The following is a 19,080-nucleotide window of genomic DNA, read 5'->3' on the forward strand; positions in this document are numbered from 1 at the left end:
ATTACGATTACTTCGGATTTTTTTCGAATGTAATCGATTTCGATTACGATTACTTCAAAATGCTGTAATCGTCGTAATCGATTACGATTACTAATTGCGATTACCCCATGTCTGACATAAATCACAGATAGCCGTATTATCACGAAAACAATATCGCAAATTACTATTTTTTAATTGATTCAATTCGCCCATGTATGAAGTGGAATTTAATAGGGCAGTGCTTAAAATTGGGTTTTATTCCTCATTTTATTTCAGATTTATGAAATGGCTCTCATTTCTTGGCTGGAAAGTCTAGATTTGTGGCGAAGTGAAAACAAAGGCAGCGGACAAACCCAGACAGTTGCTCGAATTGCTCTGGTCATCGCGATGTCTCTTATAAACCAGAGAATTACCAGAAATGAACTAGTCCGTAGACTGTTTGTAATGCTTGACATCAAGGACTGGAATCGAATGGCATGCATGGAATTTATTGAGGAAATCGACGGCATGAGGAAGTATTATGAAAGCTCTGGGTGTGTATTACGATATTAGAAACTTACTAACAATTAAAGATTGTATACCGCATCCTTCATATTTTCTATCTCCGATCACGACGTTACGCCGATACCAGACAACATATATTATGATAATGAAGATATTGGTACCTGTCAAGCTATGTCTACTTTCAATTCAATAATCTCATCATTGAAATCATTGCTATTATTAGGTTTTTTGAATTGAAAGTGGAAGTTAAACAAGGTGTGAGACTGTGAGAGCTACAAAAACTTATGTTGTTATGTTGTCAACATATTCCAATTATGTTCACACCTAAATCTCTATTTCTCAGATTCACTTTACCATCGTCTCATGAAGCCTTGCTGTGGATGTACAAACATATTTCCCGCTGTCCGGAAAACCTTGATTGGATCCTGACATTACCTTTATTCTGGCTGATCTGGAACCGTAATCTGAAAGGAGAATGTACTGTGAAATCGGGTATGAGTAATAATCCCAATCAAGCCGGTTTACCTTGTATGGGAGTTATTGATTGGATCGGAATTCGGCGGTCATTGATGACAACTACTGTCAGGTGGGTTAAGTGAAGTATTTGATACATGTAGTGCATTTTTTACCTTAAAAACCCTGATTTTTACCATATGTATGTAAATTAGGTTTTTCCCACATAATGTTAGAATTGTACTACTTATCTTCATTTCTGGTTGGAAATGTCTGTCCTTACGAAGTAGTCTGACCTGAAAAAACTTATTTGACTTGAAAACTGACAAATTTTTACATTGAAAAACTATATTTTAATGAAATCTGGGCCTATGAAGAATTCCAGTAGCTACATCACGCATTATGGTAGAAATATTTCAAATTTGTTGTAGTACAACGAAAGATACTTTCCTGCATTCTCGGGTAGAAAGTGTCTATCCTTACTTAGTAGCTGGCCACGAATGGAGAAAGAACGTTCAACAGCAGCATTTGTTGGCTGGCAACACTGAAGTTGTGCGACATGCGTACACTGCTGGTGACACACCGTGTTGCTTCATGCTGACAATGTTGTCTACATCACCATTTTTTATCATGCGCTTCTTGATATAAGGACCAATTCCCACGCAGTCTTGCTTCAGTTAGGATATTGCAGTACGTTAGGCATAACACCATGTCAACCTATTTGTTTCATTTGGCCATTTGTAATTCACAATGAACAGATAATGGGCCATCTACAGCGGTAGACCTAAACAGTAGGCTAAAAGCTGTAAAATGTCAAATGATAAGTTCACCGACAATTTTTTGACCTAAGGCTACAATTTTGACAAAATTATGACTTATTTTGACATCTCAAAAAAACGCCCTATATATAAGGTGTCCTTACAGTACTTATATCAAATTTCTCTCATTGTTAAACAGTATCTGTGCATTTGCTGTGGGTATATTCCCGTGGCTTGAATTTTTTCAAACTTTCATTAGCACCGGGCGTAATGCTTCCTCGATGTTATTATACTATCACTTACCAGTACACCATTTTTCAGATCTCATTTTCTTCAAATGATTCCAAGCGTTTTGAAGCTTTTTGAATTGCATCCATGGATCATTGGAACATTCCAGTTCCTAGTGAACACGAGAGAACTCATTCATTTGGTGCATGAGGAAAATAAAATTGTTGAATATTTTCGACTAGATACAGCCTTGCAGCAGTATCTGGAAGGAGTTTACCAGAAAAAGATCAAAATGGTACAGATTTCATTGTTTTATATTTACGTGAGAAATCTACTCTAAAACTCTGAAATTTGTCGATTGAGGTACTATAATTCTTTTTATGACCAATCTGTGACATTTTAATTTATGATGTAGTAATGCTGATGTAGTAATTTATTATATTCTGGTTTCAGCAGGTTGAACTAGTTCATGCTGAAATGTTGAAGTTTTGAATTTTTAATCTACTCTACTCTTTATCTACAGAGCCCTGAAGAACTGGCATCCTTTGATAAATATTTTGCAAGATGCCTTGATGATTCAATTGGTGCCTGCGTTGACCCAATTCATGACTCGTGTACATCCCAGTGAGTATCTATAATTTCCTGTTTCATGTGCACTGTAGGACTACACTAATAAGGCAATGCTGATATAATGACTTCTTTTGAAGGAACATACCAATCTGTTCTTGGATTCTACGATTGTTAAACGTGGCTAATGCAATTGATCTGTGTACTACGTACTTACATCACAGTTCACTTAATTTGGGGGAAATAAACTTGACAGATAGTCCATTGTAGATTGTTTTATTGGAATCTAAGTGGACCCCAGACATTGAAATATTTCTATGCCTATTACCACTCAGCACTTGCACTGAATCTTCCCACTTTGTTGAATTAGCATTTCTCATCTATTTTCATCCCATATAGATGCTTGTCGTAATGCTGGCAAGTGGCAAAACTAGTTAATCATTTAATACTTAGTAGTTGCCGTTTACAATTAAGGAAAATGACAAAACGTTTTTGTAAAATCTCTATTACAGTGATCCTGGAAATGCTCAAGATGCAACAGTTTGTGTCAACTTACTCAGCATATCTGTGACGTATATGGACAAATATTTCGATCCTGAATCAGTGATTCGGTTTGTTGAAAATATTCTGCTGAAGGCCGTTCACTGGGCATCGCTTTTGAAACTGGTAGGGTAGATGGTATTTTGTCTTCTGTTTGTAAGTGTTCGTAATTCTTTTAAAAAAAGATAGGGATATTGGCAAAAGCTCATTGTCAATCTTGTTTGATGTGTTCAAAATGCCTTTTCCATGAAACCGAAAACTAAAACAATCATATAGTGACTATGTGATATTCTGCACAGAACGAGGATGGATCAAAATCCATCTCTGTAGTGTCACGGAAAGTCTCAGATGCAGTTTGTAACATGATTCATCGAAGAAAGATGGATGGCAAAGAAGTCAAGGTATGTCTCTTTGAATTTGGCGTTTATTAAAATACTTAAAAATTTCATTAGCATGTCAGCATCATCATATATTCCTATTTAACACGCTCTTCCATTTCTATTACTATATTTTTAAACCAAATCCTTTTGTCTCCGTTCTCTTCTCATTGTCGAGATGAAAATATTTTGAGTAAATGCATGTATTTCCCTTTTCTTTCAGTTCTGGGACTGGGCAATGAGCATTGCTTGGAAGCTACCAGACTTTACAGAGCAGTGGAAAACTCGACTCGATCAAGAAATAAAGAACAAAATCCAAAATGTGAGGATGGAGCAATAATTTCCTCAGTTAATAAAATACGATCTTGAGCAATGATATATTTTTATGAATATTTGTTAGGAAGAAATGATCCTGTAGACCAGCGATTTCGAACAATTTTTGACCTTATGGCAGTCTATCGAATAGTTGTGAAGGCAACCTGACCAAACTAGATCAATTTTATGAAGTTTCTGTGAGTCGAAGAACTATATAAAATATTATAGATTGAGCTGCACAAATGTATGTTTACACAGTTTACGACACTACTTTATAGAAAATTATAACTAATCAAGTTTATTTAGAAGGCATTTGTTAAAGTTGTGCTTGGGTGTATTGGCAACGTCCTTCAATATGCAGTCAGTAAAGCAACCCGCATTTTATCCTTGACTATACATGGTATAAGTAGTGTTTCTGTAGCGCTTATATGTAAAGTCATGAGGAGTAAATATTGTTTTATTCATTAGGAATGATGTTATACTTATCCACTGTCCTATTTTTCAGCAATGCAAACATGAATGGCAATTTTCTGAATTTCTCGACTTTTATGCTACAAAACTCACGGATCTGAAATTGGAAAGTGAAGTTCAGAAACATTTTGACAACAAAGCCTTTGAAGTTGCGGGAAAAAGTATGCAGCAGCCTAAGCAAGTAATTCACATTCTCCATATAGCTTACCTCGAATTGAGAGTCAATCTGTAGTTCAGGAACATTCAACTATAATTGAATTCTTTTGAGGTGGCAATGTTAAAGAGATGGTGGAAAAACATCACCGATCAATTTGTGGATAAGTCAGCACACCCTGTTGTCGTGATATTCCAGAAATTGTTCTTCCAAGCACAAGGCAAAGCACACCGGCAAAAATTCACACAACAGACCAATGCTCTCAATTTTGTTTGCAATTGGTCTTTTTCGGTGCAATTCTGTGAATTATTCGGTGAGTATGCATTTTTTTGCCAGCATGTTTTTAAACCCGTTATTGATTTGCTGATATGGCAGAAGTATCTGAATGACTAGAAATGGTCGGCAATTGATCTAGCACCATTATTGTCTCACTCATTGATAGCCACTTGTGATACCATAAATCTAAAAACTCCTAGTCTTGGGAAGAGTATATTGAAGGATTTGCACCGTGCTAATTAATATTCATCCATAGCTTTGGATTCTCTCTACATCAGTGGTTCTCAACCTTTTTGACCTCGCGGCACATTTTGAAAACGAAAAATAGTTCGTGGCACACTAGCACAGTGGTTCTGAACTCTTTTGGCTTACGGCACAGGCAAACTACCAGAATGCGTATATCAGCAACCATAGTCTTACAGAGGTGGTCACTGACAAAGTACTTCTACCTTTTCGGAGCACTCAAGTAGGCTTTTCTCTGCTTGAGTTTTCTTTTATCTCTGCGGACATCTCAGAAATATATCTACGAATGGTATCATTTGACATGGGAATCGTTTTCAATTCTTCCCAAACATTTCTTTACAATTTTATTGCAGGCCGGAAGAAGAACTTTCTCCGCTTCCGTGTGAGGTTTTGAATTATCTCCTATTACCTCTGATACCACATAACTGTCCTGCTGAGATCTCGTTTAAACTCCAGGCTGAGCATAATTTCATAAGATTAGCTTGACAATAAAGTCTGCCCACTGACGCATTGTTGATGTAATTAACCGTCGCATCGACTAGTCCAATCAAGATCACCACTAACAAATACAGAGGCGTAGAGGTGTATTATACATGGATGCCAAACGCATTTCCACGCAGATCGTGTAATAGCACCTGTGAGGATAGTATACCTCAATAGTGTTACTGGCAGCCACCCGCAGTTCAATTGTATTTCTAACAAACCAGGATAATAAACCTCAGCGGCGGTGGAATTTGTAACTGATATAATTTGATTAACTTTACTTCGCAATTCTCGAATTTGTCGCCTGCAACATAATGTTCCGCCATGAGCCTACATTTTACCTGCAGTGTTGGCACGCTACCTAACAATCGCAATGTGAATGGCTATGTTGGCAATTCTAATTTGTAAACGTGAACATCACTTCCAAATGAGTTCATTTCTCGATGGTGAGAATGCCTTCCTAGGTGTTGGTGGTTAATGTTGGCTCCTACTCATCCGCCGATCTGCAAAAGCAGTGTCTTTCAAAAAGCGGGCCGTGCTATATGTTGGCATCTCAGGAATCAAAATAAGTAATATCGGTATGGTGTAAAATGATCATCGATGACGAAGACAGAAAAAGGTCATCAACCTGCATCATGTCCCTGTTCTGACTCCGGTTCTGATGGGTGACAAATAAAATGTGAACACTTCGGCCACACCTCAATATCACGGTCCAATTGCCTAAGTTTAGTTATCACCGTCCTAAATGCCACTATGTTGTGGGCAAACTAGCATATCACACCCATTGACGGTGGAGGCTCCAGTTTGATTTATGGCAGTGAAGTAACAAGTTACGAAGCGTCGCAGATTTATTAGATTCTCCGCCCCTGTACGTAGCTGTGCTCAGAGCGTCTTTACAATGAAAATCCCTGAGAAAGACCCAATCCATGACCTAACGGGGATGTCAGATTTAGATACTAGATCGAGATACCGTAACTACGGTCGCCTCGACATCCTTATATCTGTTCACTGCATCAGATTGTGCATCGCGTGTCTTGATCGGGTAAATGCAATAGAAAAACCAACAATGACACACTCAAAATTTGGATTTTTGTTATACTTCGACATAGTTTACCACATTTGCTCGCGGCACACCTGAGCAGTCCAATTGGCACACTAGTGTGCCGCGGCACACCGGTTGAGAACCACTGCTCTACATCATCACTAACCAACTAATTCAAGTCTAGGATGTGCCAACTTAAGTATCATGAAAAATATTGCGCGATTTTTCATTGTCTTACAGATTGCCCTTTGTACTATGGTTATAATATACCGCATCACTTCCACTTGAGTCAAAACCATGTTAAGATCCACCAATTTCTGACGTTTGATTGATTTTTATCATCTTTACAGAGCGGTTTCGGAAATCTTTCTCGGAGGACGCTCTCAGAATAATCTCAGGTGTCTGGAAAGACTTTCAAGCCGTTGTGGATTTGTTCCGCACTGACGGAATACTTGTGGACCAAATGAACATTATTGTTACTAATGAAGAGAGATTTTTCCTTCTATGTGGTGTTTTGGACTGTGCGAACAAGGTAACTAATATCCATTGCACTGCATTTAAATTTGTCTGGGTAAGAAACTTTACATAGAAATAGAAATAACAAACTCCTACTGATGCAGTAGCAGTTTTTTCTGTGGTTTGTATTGACTAATACCTTAAGTTGAAATACAAGTTGTTCATTGAATTCTTTAAATTCGATTTTACAGCACTGCACTCTTTGTTTCAATAAATGCTATGACAATCGCTTTAGTCTTGGCTAAGCTGGTAACTTAAACATTAATTTGTTCTTGACTTCGCCATTTTTAGGAGAAATCAAGCTCATCCGTGGACAATCATGGTAATCTGACTGAATCAGTGAGAATCATGAAGGAATGCCACAATGTCTTCAAACGAACAAAAGCTTGTGTGGAAGACTTTACGCACCTATGCAATTCCATAGAATTTGGTAATATGTAGTTTCATAACTCGTCCAAGGGTGTTTTAAGACAAGCTTTTCTAATCCCGTTATTCGAAATTCTGCTTAGACGTTCTGTTCTGTATTATTGCGCACTATGCAATTAAAAAGATTTTAGTTCTCTTTCTGTCTCAGATGAAGAATCTCCCCCACATGATGAGCTGGAAAAATTGTTGAAGGATCCAACAAACAAGAAAAAGGTCATTGATTTGGTGAATAAAGATGATCGACAAAGAAGCACTGATTATTTTGGAATCACTGAGGATCAACTCGAATCATTTAAAGAAATCGCTTTTCTGAAGGTACTGTTCTGTCTTTTTGATAACTGTTGGAAGTCGAGGCCTAGTTTATGCCAGTGCACAACCTCTTGATAGCAAATTTGTTTACAAATGTAATTTCTCATGTATAAGGCTCGTGTTTTTACATTTTCCAGAAAGTGAGTGGTATACGTTAAATTCATCAAATATTTTTAAATTCTTAAATTCCACGGTCAAAAACAAATTGTACAATATATGGAATCAACTGCGTATTTGAATAGATCACCTACCGCTAATCTCTGTACTTCACGGCATCAATTAATCACCATTTAATGATGCAAATATCCTTTGCTCTACAACTACATACACGGTTTGTGAAGTCTCCTTCAGTTATGCGAGTTTGAATTTGTTAGAATATAGAACCCGAAATTCTCTACGCTCTAGCACACAACATTGTTATTCGAAGATGAGTGTCTACTGTATGAATAGTATTTTCCTTTGATAATGGCTTAACGCATGTTCGGAAGTTCATGTAAAAGAATTGCAAGTTACTGGAAAGTTGTTTACACCAATAAATATAAATTTACAAACTATGGTACAGGTAGCATGTTAATACATTTCTGACATAATCAGCAAATGAAACGCCATGTAGTACGTTTCCATCACGGAGTTTAATCGCTGTATTCCAGGACAGCAAAAAGTTGATACAGTCCATGTTCCTAAAGTCAGTAAAGGAAGCTCAGAGTCCACTGAATAGGAATATGCATTGGACGGATTTATTACAAGCCTGGGAAATAACGAGGGATGAAGCTGTGAATTTGGCCAAGGACGTTGAAGCAGGTATTGCAGTTTCTGCCGTGAAATGTTGCCACTGTCTCTTGATCACTAGCTTTAGGAAAACTGATTTTTTTTCATCATTTCTGACAGGTACCATGACATTGACCAATGTGAGTCAAAAATTTCAAGCAATCGATGGCAGTAAGGATGGAATTGAACTGGAAGTGAATTTGATCTACGACTTCGCTGAAAAATTTTCTGGTGAGAAACTTTGCTTGACGAACAATAGCAACCAAGACGCATTGATGTTACTCTAATCTAGAATCATTTCGATGACGATTTGTAGCGAAGCTATTGTTCATAAATACATTCGAATTTTCAGACGGCCCACCTCTGGAGAATCGTGAAACCCGGCAATTGCAAATATTTAACACTTTCAAACTCAACCAGGCAAATCGAGCTATCACTGTCCTGTTGCAGATCAGGGACCTTTTGCAACTCGAAGGAAATTTTGATAGCATTGTTGAGCGCAAGGTGGGATCTGACTTTTTGATTGATTCAATTCTACTAGTGTGCCATGTCGAAAGGCACTTCTTCAAATTTTATTTTCGAATTTTGATAATGCCTTGTCCCCTGTTTGTCTTGAATATTAGAAATTTAGGCTTTGGACATGGGTTGGGCATGTGTTATGTGCTATAATTGTAGTATCATATGTGTTTTTCTGTATTATTGATTTATTTATTCTGCTAACTTTTGATTTTTAGTATCTTTTTCATTGTCTTATATCTTTTCAATCAGAATATGATTGAAAATCAAGATGATGTCCAGCTGTACGATGTGCCCGAAACTCTGACTATCATGGAACTCTCAGAGATTACAGACGAAAAGCTTGTCATTTTGGAGAAGTTCATCAAAGGAGAGAAAGTAATTGCTTGGCTTCAAGGAAAAATGAAAGGTAGCCTATAGCCTAACACACATGTATTTCAATCAAAGAGATTAGCTTGATTTCTTAGAGAGAGAAAGAGAGAGAGAGAGCGAGAGAGCTATTAATTCTGTCAACCATGAAGTACAGAAGGCAATAGTAATAACTATGCAAGTCATGAAACAAGAATTTTTTATAATTGCCAAACTGACATTAGATGGTATTGACTGGTAGACCCGATACGACTGAAGTCTTCGAAGCGGTAGTCACTCTTACATATTTGGAAGTGATAATAATCAATTTCTTACCTCAATTAATTAGTAAAACATAACGAGCAAAGAAACAAATGCAAAAAATGTGTAATTATAACAGAGCACTATAAGGAAGGAAACGGCTTCTGTTGTAGACAGTGTGATCTTGTGTGCAACAGACAAAAGCGATTTCACCAAAGTACACAATGGTGATATTGTTGTAATATATGAACCAAAACAATATCTCCATTTACTCCAAATATATCACATTTGAACTAATTTTTATCAGTGATCTTGACCACTATATTTCTGAACTCTAACTTAACCTGCAAAAGTACGCTGCAACTATTCTAACAGACTTATGTAACCTGGTCTTTATTTGATTTTTAGGGATCCACGGAGTTCAAGTATTGTGTGATCTGGCTATGATATCAGCCGGAGGCGATGCTATCGAAATCGGGCGAGTGTCTTGTTTCCTTAGTGCCGTCATGGGTTTTGCTCCCCTCATATTTTGGGGGCAGAAGAACGCTGAAATTACAGAGAGAAAGCAGGAACATGATGACCCGCAAATTTCTAACGACGACGACGACTATGTTGAGGATAATCAACAGGATGAACTTGATCTTCGCTACAAAGACGACGTAAATGTGTGCACGGAAGATGCCGGGTTGACGGATTTACTTACGAGATGTAATAAGGTGTGGGAAAAGGCCAAGGATAGCAAAACCCTGCTTCAGCATTGGGTGAGAATTTTATGTACTTTCATTGTTACCGTCACGTTCTATTATTCCATAGGAGTATTCTTGATGTTCTGAAATTGCTACCATATTAGTGACATTGCATGATATGTGTTCCTTGCTTCAAACAGTAATTATTTGCGCTATCAGTTGACACTTGTGCGGAATTTCTCAATATTAAATGTAGCACAGTCATGTTAGCTTTTGCCGTAAGGAACACTTATGTCACAAGACATGCTATAGCCTACAGTTACTTGACATACTGTTTGTATCAGAATTTATTAGGAAATCCTAAAGCAAAGCTATCCATTCTAAAATCAACCATGACTATGTCTTGGTTAATGGGGTAGCCAAAATTTTCTGCGATTTCAAAGACATGGACTCTACCTGATATATTGGTTAGTCCGGATCATTCTCTGTAATGTTGGGTTGGGTTGGGTAACATGAGTCCAGTTAAAGCCATTGCATTACTAACTCTTCGAGCATGAATTCCAGGATGAAACTGTTCGGCATTTGAGCTGGTTCGAAGATGTTGAGAAATTTTACGGATCAGTCGAGAAATCCTCTTTGACTCAAGCACAAGCGATCAACGATCAAGGAGTTTATGTTATCAAAAGATGGTCAACCGACTCGAAAATATCTGTGCAAAATTCCATTCGCTTGCAAATCGCCAGTTTGGACGAGCAAGGTACTAACAATGTTCTTTGCATTCAGTACTTATTGATGCATATTATTATAAGAAATGAGCCTGTAGAGTCATGAAATGAATTGAGTCTAGTTTGATCTACTCAAGAGCGGTATTGGGACCTTTGAGATGTAAGCCATTTTGAGGCCTGCCAGTTTTGACTATATAAATAAGTCAAGTAATCTCAAAATTTTCCGCAGGAACTCACGTAAATCATCCAAATGACTCTTGTCAAGTCAAGTCATCAAATATTTTCACTTTGTGTCGTATATTTTAATGTACAGATGCGTGCGCTGATCATATACAACATATACGTTACAGGCACATCTCAAGTGTTGCATGTCGATGCACTGCAAGAATTGCAATCCAAGCTTATGCTGATTGCCGGCGACGCTGAGAAGGTTCAACGCGACGTCAATCACTTTGTGAACGTCCTCACGTCAGTACAAAAGCTGGCGGAAGCTTTTGTGGAACTTGAAACTTCTGGATGCATGCTGTTCAGTGGATGGGAAGCTACCATTAAGTGAGATATTAAATGTTAGGGATGTGCATTCAGTGTGCATGCCTCTTCTTTACTTCGCCTAGGCCAAGGTGGGTGTCTGATCTTAAAGACTACTCCAAGTTGTTTCGACACCTTCCTATCTTTTCATTGTATCGCAGTTTTGTGGTGTGTTGAAATGATTAAAATATTAATAAAACTGACTGACTGTAATATCAAAATATGTCCTAAAATATCATTGAAAGTACCTATGAAAAGCCAACGATCATATAATATAAATTATTATATTCATATTGAAATGAAGCCATCAGCAACTACTAAAGAATAAGAAAGATCATTGTATATAAACAATGATTTCGCCATATATGATGCCACGGCATGAAATTTCGAAAAATGCAGGTGGAGAAGTCACTTGAGCTCATTGTGCTATTTATGATGGTACACGAAGTCCTTCTATTTGCAAAAACTAGATTGGCATATTTTGATGAAAGTCTATCCAAGGCTCACAAATGAATATGTGAATTGTGTGAAAATGTGAAGTGAAAGTGTGTATTGAAGTTCCGTACCTCCATGGAGCTCCAGAAGTATGTCTTGAACATTTTGTCTTCTATTAGAATCTTTAGATTGGTGCACTTTGCTTGTTTTTGTATTTGTATGAAATTTTTACAGCTGCAATAGCGGCAGAGATCTCATCATCCAAATCAGCTTTACTTCCGGTGATCAATTGGTGGGCAATGGAGGTTGTTACCTTCAACTGGATGATATTACTCGCATCATGAAAGAGACTCATAAACGGTGAGTCGTAGAGGGAGTATGATGTCATTAGTAGGAAAAAATCATGATAATTTGGCAAAATACATTTCCATTCATGTACTGGAATTTCGAGATGTAGGCCTATATATTGACTACGTTATTCAAGTACTAATTATGCATATCTTTCAGTTGGCAAGAGTACATCTCATCCAAACGAATGGAATTCTATCAGCTGAATGAATTTAACATCAATCAAATCATGTATCTGTGTAGAAAATTGTCATCATTAGACGAGATGAAGGCTGTGCCGGATCAGGTAAAGTTAATCTCAAAATTGTGCTGAATATGTTGTTACAAAATGCATTTCCTAATAATTTTACTAGCTCTCTTTTATTTGTGTCTAGTCAGGGAAGCATTACAGGTTTGAGTGATGATCCTTTTGGCAATTTTATGATGTATCATAATTTTTCGCCAAAACTGATTGGTTGGTTTTAAATTTCTGACACTGATTCAGGTTCGGACGTTACTGAGTGCTGTGTGTCCGGATTTGAGAGACTTGGAACTGAAAAATTGTGTCGTGAATATTCTGTCAGACCAGAATCAGGAGACAGATGTTGTAGAAAATGAATTTGAAGGTAAGTATTTTTTACAACATGTATTATTATCATTCCTCTTACCTGTAAGCTTACAGTTTCGTACGGTATCCAACTTTTGCTGACACCATTCGCAATCTTGTATATTCGCGTCTTTGAAATGGAGTACCGTAATTTTCCATGTATAATCCGCAAAATTTTCACGATTTTTTGCCCTAAAATCAGGGGTTGCGTATTATACATGGGAACAACACGCTTGAAAAAATCTCCCTCGATAAAAAACTTGAAATCACTCCTTTCTTCATGTTTGTTTCCGATCGCGCATCACTTTCAGCCATCGTGCCCAGTAATTCGTATTATTAGTGTAACGGAGCTACCAATTAGCAAAAAGTGTGTTGCCAATTCTTCACAGCACGCAGTCTCCTGCTGAGTTGGTTTGCCGTTTGCACACGAGCGAAATTAGGTCATTCATTGATTGATAGCTGAACGCGCGCGCGGCAATCCTCGCTAATTCATCGACAGGCCATGTGCACAAAATATAATCGCTTGCATAATCAGTCGCACCTCCAACAGGCGTGGTGTGCACGACATAACCGTTGGCCTGAGCAATTGCATCTGACCTCGTGCGCAAGATGTCGCGTCGCCGGCCTCGCAGGCTTTGGCTGCTATCTACTATCGTATAGAGGCAATACTGTTACTTGTATAATGATAAGCAATCGCATCTGTAATAGGCCTCGTGCGCAAGACGTCGTGTCGCTGGCCTGAACTATCGCGTCGCCAGCCTCGCAGGCTTTGTCTGCTCTGTACTATCGTTTAGAGACAATGCCGGTAATTGCATAATGATTAGCCATGGTTGGTTATGTCATGATAGTTCGACAGTGACATCGCAAAACAGAACAGCATCGCGTACTAAAACACAGCTATTCAGTGTTCATGTACTGTGAATGCAGGGTGCGTACTATACATGGGTACAGGCTTTTCCCCAGAATTTGCATGCCATTTTAAGGGTGCGTATTATACATGGGGGCAAACTATACTTGGAAAATGATGGTATTTAATTATTGGTATAAAATACCAAGTTTTGGGCAGGGTATTTGATAGTGGTAACTTGTTCGCTTATTTTTCTAGAAAATGTGTCATCAGACGATGAGGCGCCGGAAGATGAGGAAGGTAATTCTTTAATTGTAACAAGTTGGCTGTTATAAGTAGATTTTCAGACGGACCTGAAATGGAAATGTACATTATGCACACATGCATATTACTTTTCCATTGTATTGAAAATATTGTAAGTAGTCTAATCACTTGATGAAGTAGCATAAATAGTTGAAACCTGCTGTAGTAGGCCCATCGTTACTGAGCACCTATGTCTTCATGTCATCATGTAGCAAAAGTCTCAAGACTGAAGATGAAAGCCGTATGGAAACTGGAATCTAAAGAGAGACTCTCCACAAGAGTTGCAAAAGCAGCCGTCCAAGCGGAAGGATATTTGGATCATGAAAAATGCATTGAATGGGTTTTGCTCAATGAGGGTGACGATGATCTTGTTGATGAGATGAGCACACTTTTTGATAGCAGTTGTCCAGGTCTGTATCTAACTACCAGGATTTTAGATTTAAACTCAAATTTTTCCCCATAATTCCCAGTTTAGACAGGATTCTGAATTTAGAAAGGTTTTGATTAATCCAAGATGCTCATAGTTCTCATACGTCACGTCACTGGGTTGCAAAAATTGATCACCCCCCCAGATCTCATTTGATACAACTTAAACTAAACTTTATGAAGCCAAATTTATCAATACCGGTACATTTTTTATTCACATTGAATCCTGCTAAACCGATTTGTCCCAACTCTTAGCAGGTGTTTGCGTGGAAATTGCACGTAGATGACCTTTGTTTGGTAAAGTTTATGTAGGTGGAAGTCGAAAGAGATTCAATTTCAAGATTCAAGATTCAATTTCTTTTTCAATTTAATATTTGTATATTATGGTTTATCAATTGAATTAATTGGGAATGCCAAATACTGGGTATATTGACAGATATTATTCAAAATAAAAGTGTATGATTATACTCATCAGCGTTAAATGTATGATTCGAATCTTGCAGGATTGTCTACTTGTGTAGTAAGCTATTGTCTCTGCCTTTTTGTGTAATAAGGTTGTGTGTAATTTAACCTTTTTTAGTTTCTTACCAAGGAGGTGTTCATCGATATTATACTTATCGAAATATTTTCCTAGATATCCCTACGAAGCCAAAAGAAGCCAAAGTTGTTCATTCGGTATTCCGTGGAAATTGCAGCAATACTTTGAATGACGTGATAGCCAGACTACGGAATAATCTTTCTGGTGATGAAAACCGTGAATTAATCGACTCTATCAAAACGATCTGCGATGGATATCTCAATGAGACCATTGTGAGCCATTTCGGTTTAAAGTAGAACACCACGCAATGCATCATATGCTTCATATTATTTTCAGATGATGAATCTACAAGATCATCTCAGCATCAACGTCCTCGGAAAAATACTTTACGGCTTGAGCAAACCTCGAAACATAAAGCGAGATTTACTCGCCGGATTGAGTCAGGGACAGCCGAATTTGCTGATTTGCAATAAGAACGATATCCTGTCGACTGTACTGTCGCTGTACATGAAAAACTACGATCAAGAGCTACCCAGCAGATCAGAGGTTTTGGTGTGTACCAAGGAAACGACCATCGATGAGATTGAACGATTTTTCAGAAGAGCGATGTGCGATAATGGCCATGAAGGTGACTTTCTATTTGCTGCGTTGTTACGACAAGCCACACATATGTTTAATTTATGTTACATATATGAATTGTTTAGATTCCCTGATTCATACCCTTGCATTCGCGGACAAGCTGAGTTTCTCGACCTCTGCGGCTGTCGATTCGATCTTCAACAAACTAAAAGGAAGCGGTCGTATTAACAAGGACTACCAGCTAGTTATTCTACTCAGCAAGCAGAAACACTTTCTTGCAACTTATTTCGACAAGGTATTGGAGACGATGTACTGAGAGAGAGAGAGAGAGAGAAATATTTATTGATTTGTTCAACCGAAAAGTAAATAACATTAACGGATGAAATAATAACAAAGAAACTTAACGGTGTAGGACAAGGTGTGATCGTCAACTGGTCTGATCATACCCTGCATTCAACAAATACATTTATTATTTATAAATTTGGTTGCAATTGGTTGGGATTAATAAATTAAGCTCAGCATAATATATATATACATATGTTATATTCGAAAAGGGTCGGGGAGGTACAAAACTTCAATATATAATTGAATAATATGTTCAGACTGAAATAAAGTGAATATTTTCAGCTGACATTCGTCATATCATCAGAAACTAGCATAGAAAGGAAAAGAACATTGTATATCAAAAATGGTACCGGTATCATCAAATATAATATCAAAAAGACATTAAGCTTGACACGTTTATTCGAATTTTCACGCCGGTTACGTCATATTTGATGATACGATCATTGATATGCAATGTTCTTTTCAATTCACTACCACATTCTGATGATTACTCCTGACGAGTGTCAGTCGAAGATAGTTGGGTTTATTTTAATATGAATATATTACTCAATAGTTGTATTATGTTTGTAGATACATATGTTCACTAGCAAAGCATAGCAGTCTATTATAATCACTTTGAAATGACCCGAAAAAATTATTGGGTAACTCTAATAGTAGTGGTAACCAAATAGGCAACACAAGTGGATAGCAATTAGTTTTGACTATTGCATTGGTATTCCGTTTGACTACTATCGAAGGTCATGTCCAAAAAGTGTGTTTCTTAACATTTTAGAATGTTGTTGAAGGCAAATGGCTTCAACCGATTGAAAAGATACAGAATTATTTGAAAAGGCATTTGACAGTACAGCGATATCAAAACAGCGCTGCATCTGTTACGAGAGGTCATGTCAACGTCAAGATTGTCTCCTCTTCGAGGTCTGGTGTCGGTGAGTTGAGAAAAAATTATTTGTGTTCTGCCCGCTCTTTGTGTGACTTTTATTGAGTGCATGACAGGCTAGCTGTTTTCAATCAAATTGACTTGAGAGTTGTGCAAGTTGAAATTGAGGATTCACGCCTGGATATTATTTACATTTCTTATAATATTTTAGGAAAATCTCTCCATATCCAAAGAGCGAGAGAGGAATTTGAGCAGAGAACCTTTCTTGATGGACGAGCAGTCACTCTTCGTCTTTTGGAGAATGAGCTTAATCTGGATTATGTCGTCGGGAAGCTGTGTTCTGACAGACATCAAAACGCACATCCGGTCTTGGTCAATATTGACTTGACGCCTGCAGTAAGATAGAAGATTTTTGGTTCTTGCAAGTTGGGAAGTTGTCTTTACTTGAAATCCTACAATCTTTAGTGGAAATAGTGACTCCGAGAATTCGACTCCTTCGACACATCGAATTATAAGCATTTTGACTGAATCTTCACTGGATTCAATGTCGTTATATTAAAATATTCATAATTGAAATGGATGAAGACTTTTGTCTCTATAGAACTACAACACGCAGTAGCTTTAAAAATCATTGACGGCCGAACATAGAATACCCAAGAATCGGTGAAGGTCAATTCACAGTAATTGCGAATTCCCAGCTAGTTTCAACATGCATAGTTGCATATGTTTGCTTGGCCTGGCCCGTTTCTGCTCGTTTCGACATCTTCCTATTTTTCATTACATCTCAGTCTGTCTTGCATATTGCATTATATAATATTTGTCTTGAGCTAAAATTCAACCGCAGATTTTGATTGTGGTATGACAATCAATTCTTATGCTTGATTTATTTTGATTGGTAATGTAATTTAGTTACCTTATCAGTATGAAACCCATACATGTCACGTGCCTTTTGTGTATGGCATGGAGTATTTTTTGTGTGAATGAATTTTAGCAATACGTAGATATTGAAGTGCCTTTTACTTTTGATAACTTACTTAGTAATGGATGTAATGAACCACTCTGTGGGGCACCTAGAGCCCCAGTTGGGATTCGCTGACCTCTATCTTGTATGTATTTTTACGCAAATTCTCCATTCAGGTTGCACGCGGAATAGAATCATTCGCTTTCAACCTGTTCGTACTTGGAAGCATACAAGGAAGTGATGGACGGGTGTGGACTAAACAAAACAGTCATTTGTATCTTGTTGAAGCGACTAATTTCAGCGCCACTGGAGAGGTGAATAAATATCATTGACATCTTTTATATTGAGATGACTCTAGTGTGCTGTAAATCCTTGCCTGTTCAGATTAAGATACTGTAAACAACAAGTTTTTTTCACAGTTGTACTATTGCTCTTAATAGGAATTCTCAATATATGTGACCATACCTTCGTTTTTCAGACACGCTTCCAGAAATCTCACGTGTTGAATTTATTGCCGACTGTACATTGCTGCACTCCATTAGAATTTGTCGATGGAAATGAGGATGACAGGCAAGAAAGACTGGGGATGGATCGTTTGGAATTTGAGTCAGAAATTTTTCAGAGGCCGTTTCAATACTTGATGAGATACCAGCAGAAATTGGATTTGGAGCAATTCTCGTACACCCAAATTGACGGTATGTCCTAACTGTCATTGTGTGTATCTTCGATTTATATTCAAATTGTATCCTGCATGTTAGTTTGTTATAGATTTTCTCTGTATCAGTAAATGACTCTTAAACACACAAACCGGTGGGTAATGCTATTGAAAATACTATTGTTTGACAAAAAAATTAGCGAGAAGCGTGTTGCCAATTAACGAGAGTCGTCTGCACAGCACGCGATCTCCTGCTGAGTTAGTTTGCCGTTTGTAAGCGAGCGAAATTAGGTCATTGATTGCTGCATGTGTGCGCGGCAATCCTCGCTAATTCATCGCGTCAACGACAGGCCTGAACAATCGCATATACAACGGCCATGTGCCATTATACAACAGGCCATAATCACTTGCGTAATCAGTCGCATCTCATAACCGTTGGCCTAGGAGCAATCGCATCTGTAATAGCTAATAGGCCCTGTGTGCAAGATGTTGTGTCGCTGGCCTGAACTATCGCCTCGCAGGCTTTGTCTGCTATCGTTGAGAGCCAATGCCGGTAATCGTATAATGATTAGCGATCGTTATGTCATGAATATTTAACAGTGACATCCCAATACAGAATGACATCCTATACTAAAACACAAATATTCTGGTACCGTGAATGCAGGGTGCGTACTGCACATGGGTACAGGCTTTTTCCCAGAATTTGC

The 19,080-nt window shown here is 37.8% G+C and overlaps 2 protein-coding genes across 2 annotated transcripts in view; both read left to right on the top strand.

Annotated features, from left to right (window-relative positions):
• The first annotated feature begins 980 nt into the window (after positions 1–980).
• LOC145458653 (E3 ubiquitin-protein ligase RNF213-like) lies at positions 981–11,043 on the top strand. The gene is made up of 18 exons (XM_080337089.1): positions 981–1,069; positions 2,016–2,217; positions 2,446–2,546; positions 3,002–3,155; positions 3,329–3,430; positions 3,630–3,728; positions 4,227–4,373; positions 4,461–4,659; positions 6,741–6,922; positions 7,198–7,336; positions 7,481–7,647; positions 8,292–8,442; positions 8,530–8,640; positions 8,762–8,913; positions 9,178–9,334; positions 9,943–10,295; positions 10,785–10,977; positions 11,030–11,043. Exons 1-18 carry the CDS (start codon positions 1,014–1,016, stop codon positions 11,041–11,043), a joined length of 2,679 nt encoding a protein of 892 aa, XP_080193215.1. The 5' UTR covers positions 981–1,013.
• The window catches only part of LOC145459420 (E3 ubiquitin-protein ligase rnf213-alpha-like), a 31,033-nt gene continuing 22,797 nt past the window's right edge, over positions 10,845–19,080 (top strand). Inside the window, exons 1-14 of the mRNA XM_080338058.1 lie at positions 10,845–10,977; positions 11,296–11,497; positions 12,143–12,268; positions 12,416–12,542; positions 12,741–12,861; positions 13,948–13,989; positions 14,205–14,402; positions 15,053–15,228; positions 15,293–15,584; positions 15,661–15,830; positions 16,653–16,806; positions 16,969–17,153; positions 17,895–18,032; positions 18,197–18,413. Coding sequence (XP_080194184.1) covers positions 11,349–11,497; positions 12,143–12,268; positions 12,416–12,542; positions 12,741–12,861; positions 13,948–13,989; positions 14,205–14,402; positions 15,053–15,228; positions 15,293–15,584; positions 15,661–15,830; positions 16,653–16,806; positions 16,969–17,153; positions 17,895–18,032; positions 18,197–18,413 — 2,095 coding nt within the window. The 5' untranslated portion in view covers positions 10,845–10,977; positions 11,296–11,348. The remainder of the gene's footprint in view (positions 10,978–11,295; positions 11,498–12,142; positions 12,269–12,415; positions 12,543–12,740; positions 12,862–13,947; positions 13,990–14,204; positions 14,403–15,052; positions 15,229–15,292; positions 15,585–15,660; positions 15,831–16,652; positions 16,807–16,968; positions 17,154–17,894; positions 18,033–18,196; positions 18,414–19,080) is intronic.

The sequence above is a fragment of the Botryllus schlosseri genome, chromosome 16, assembly GCF_051294905.1.
Source record: "Botryllus schlosseri isolate E-star chromosome 16, Bs_hap1, whole genome shotgun sequence".
In the NCBI taxonomy this organism is placed as follows: Eukaryota; Metazoa; Chordata; class Ascidiacea; order Stolidobranchia; family Styelidae; genus Botryllus; species Botryllus schlosseri.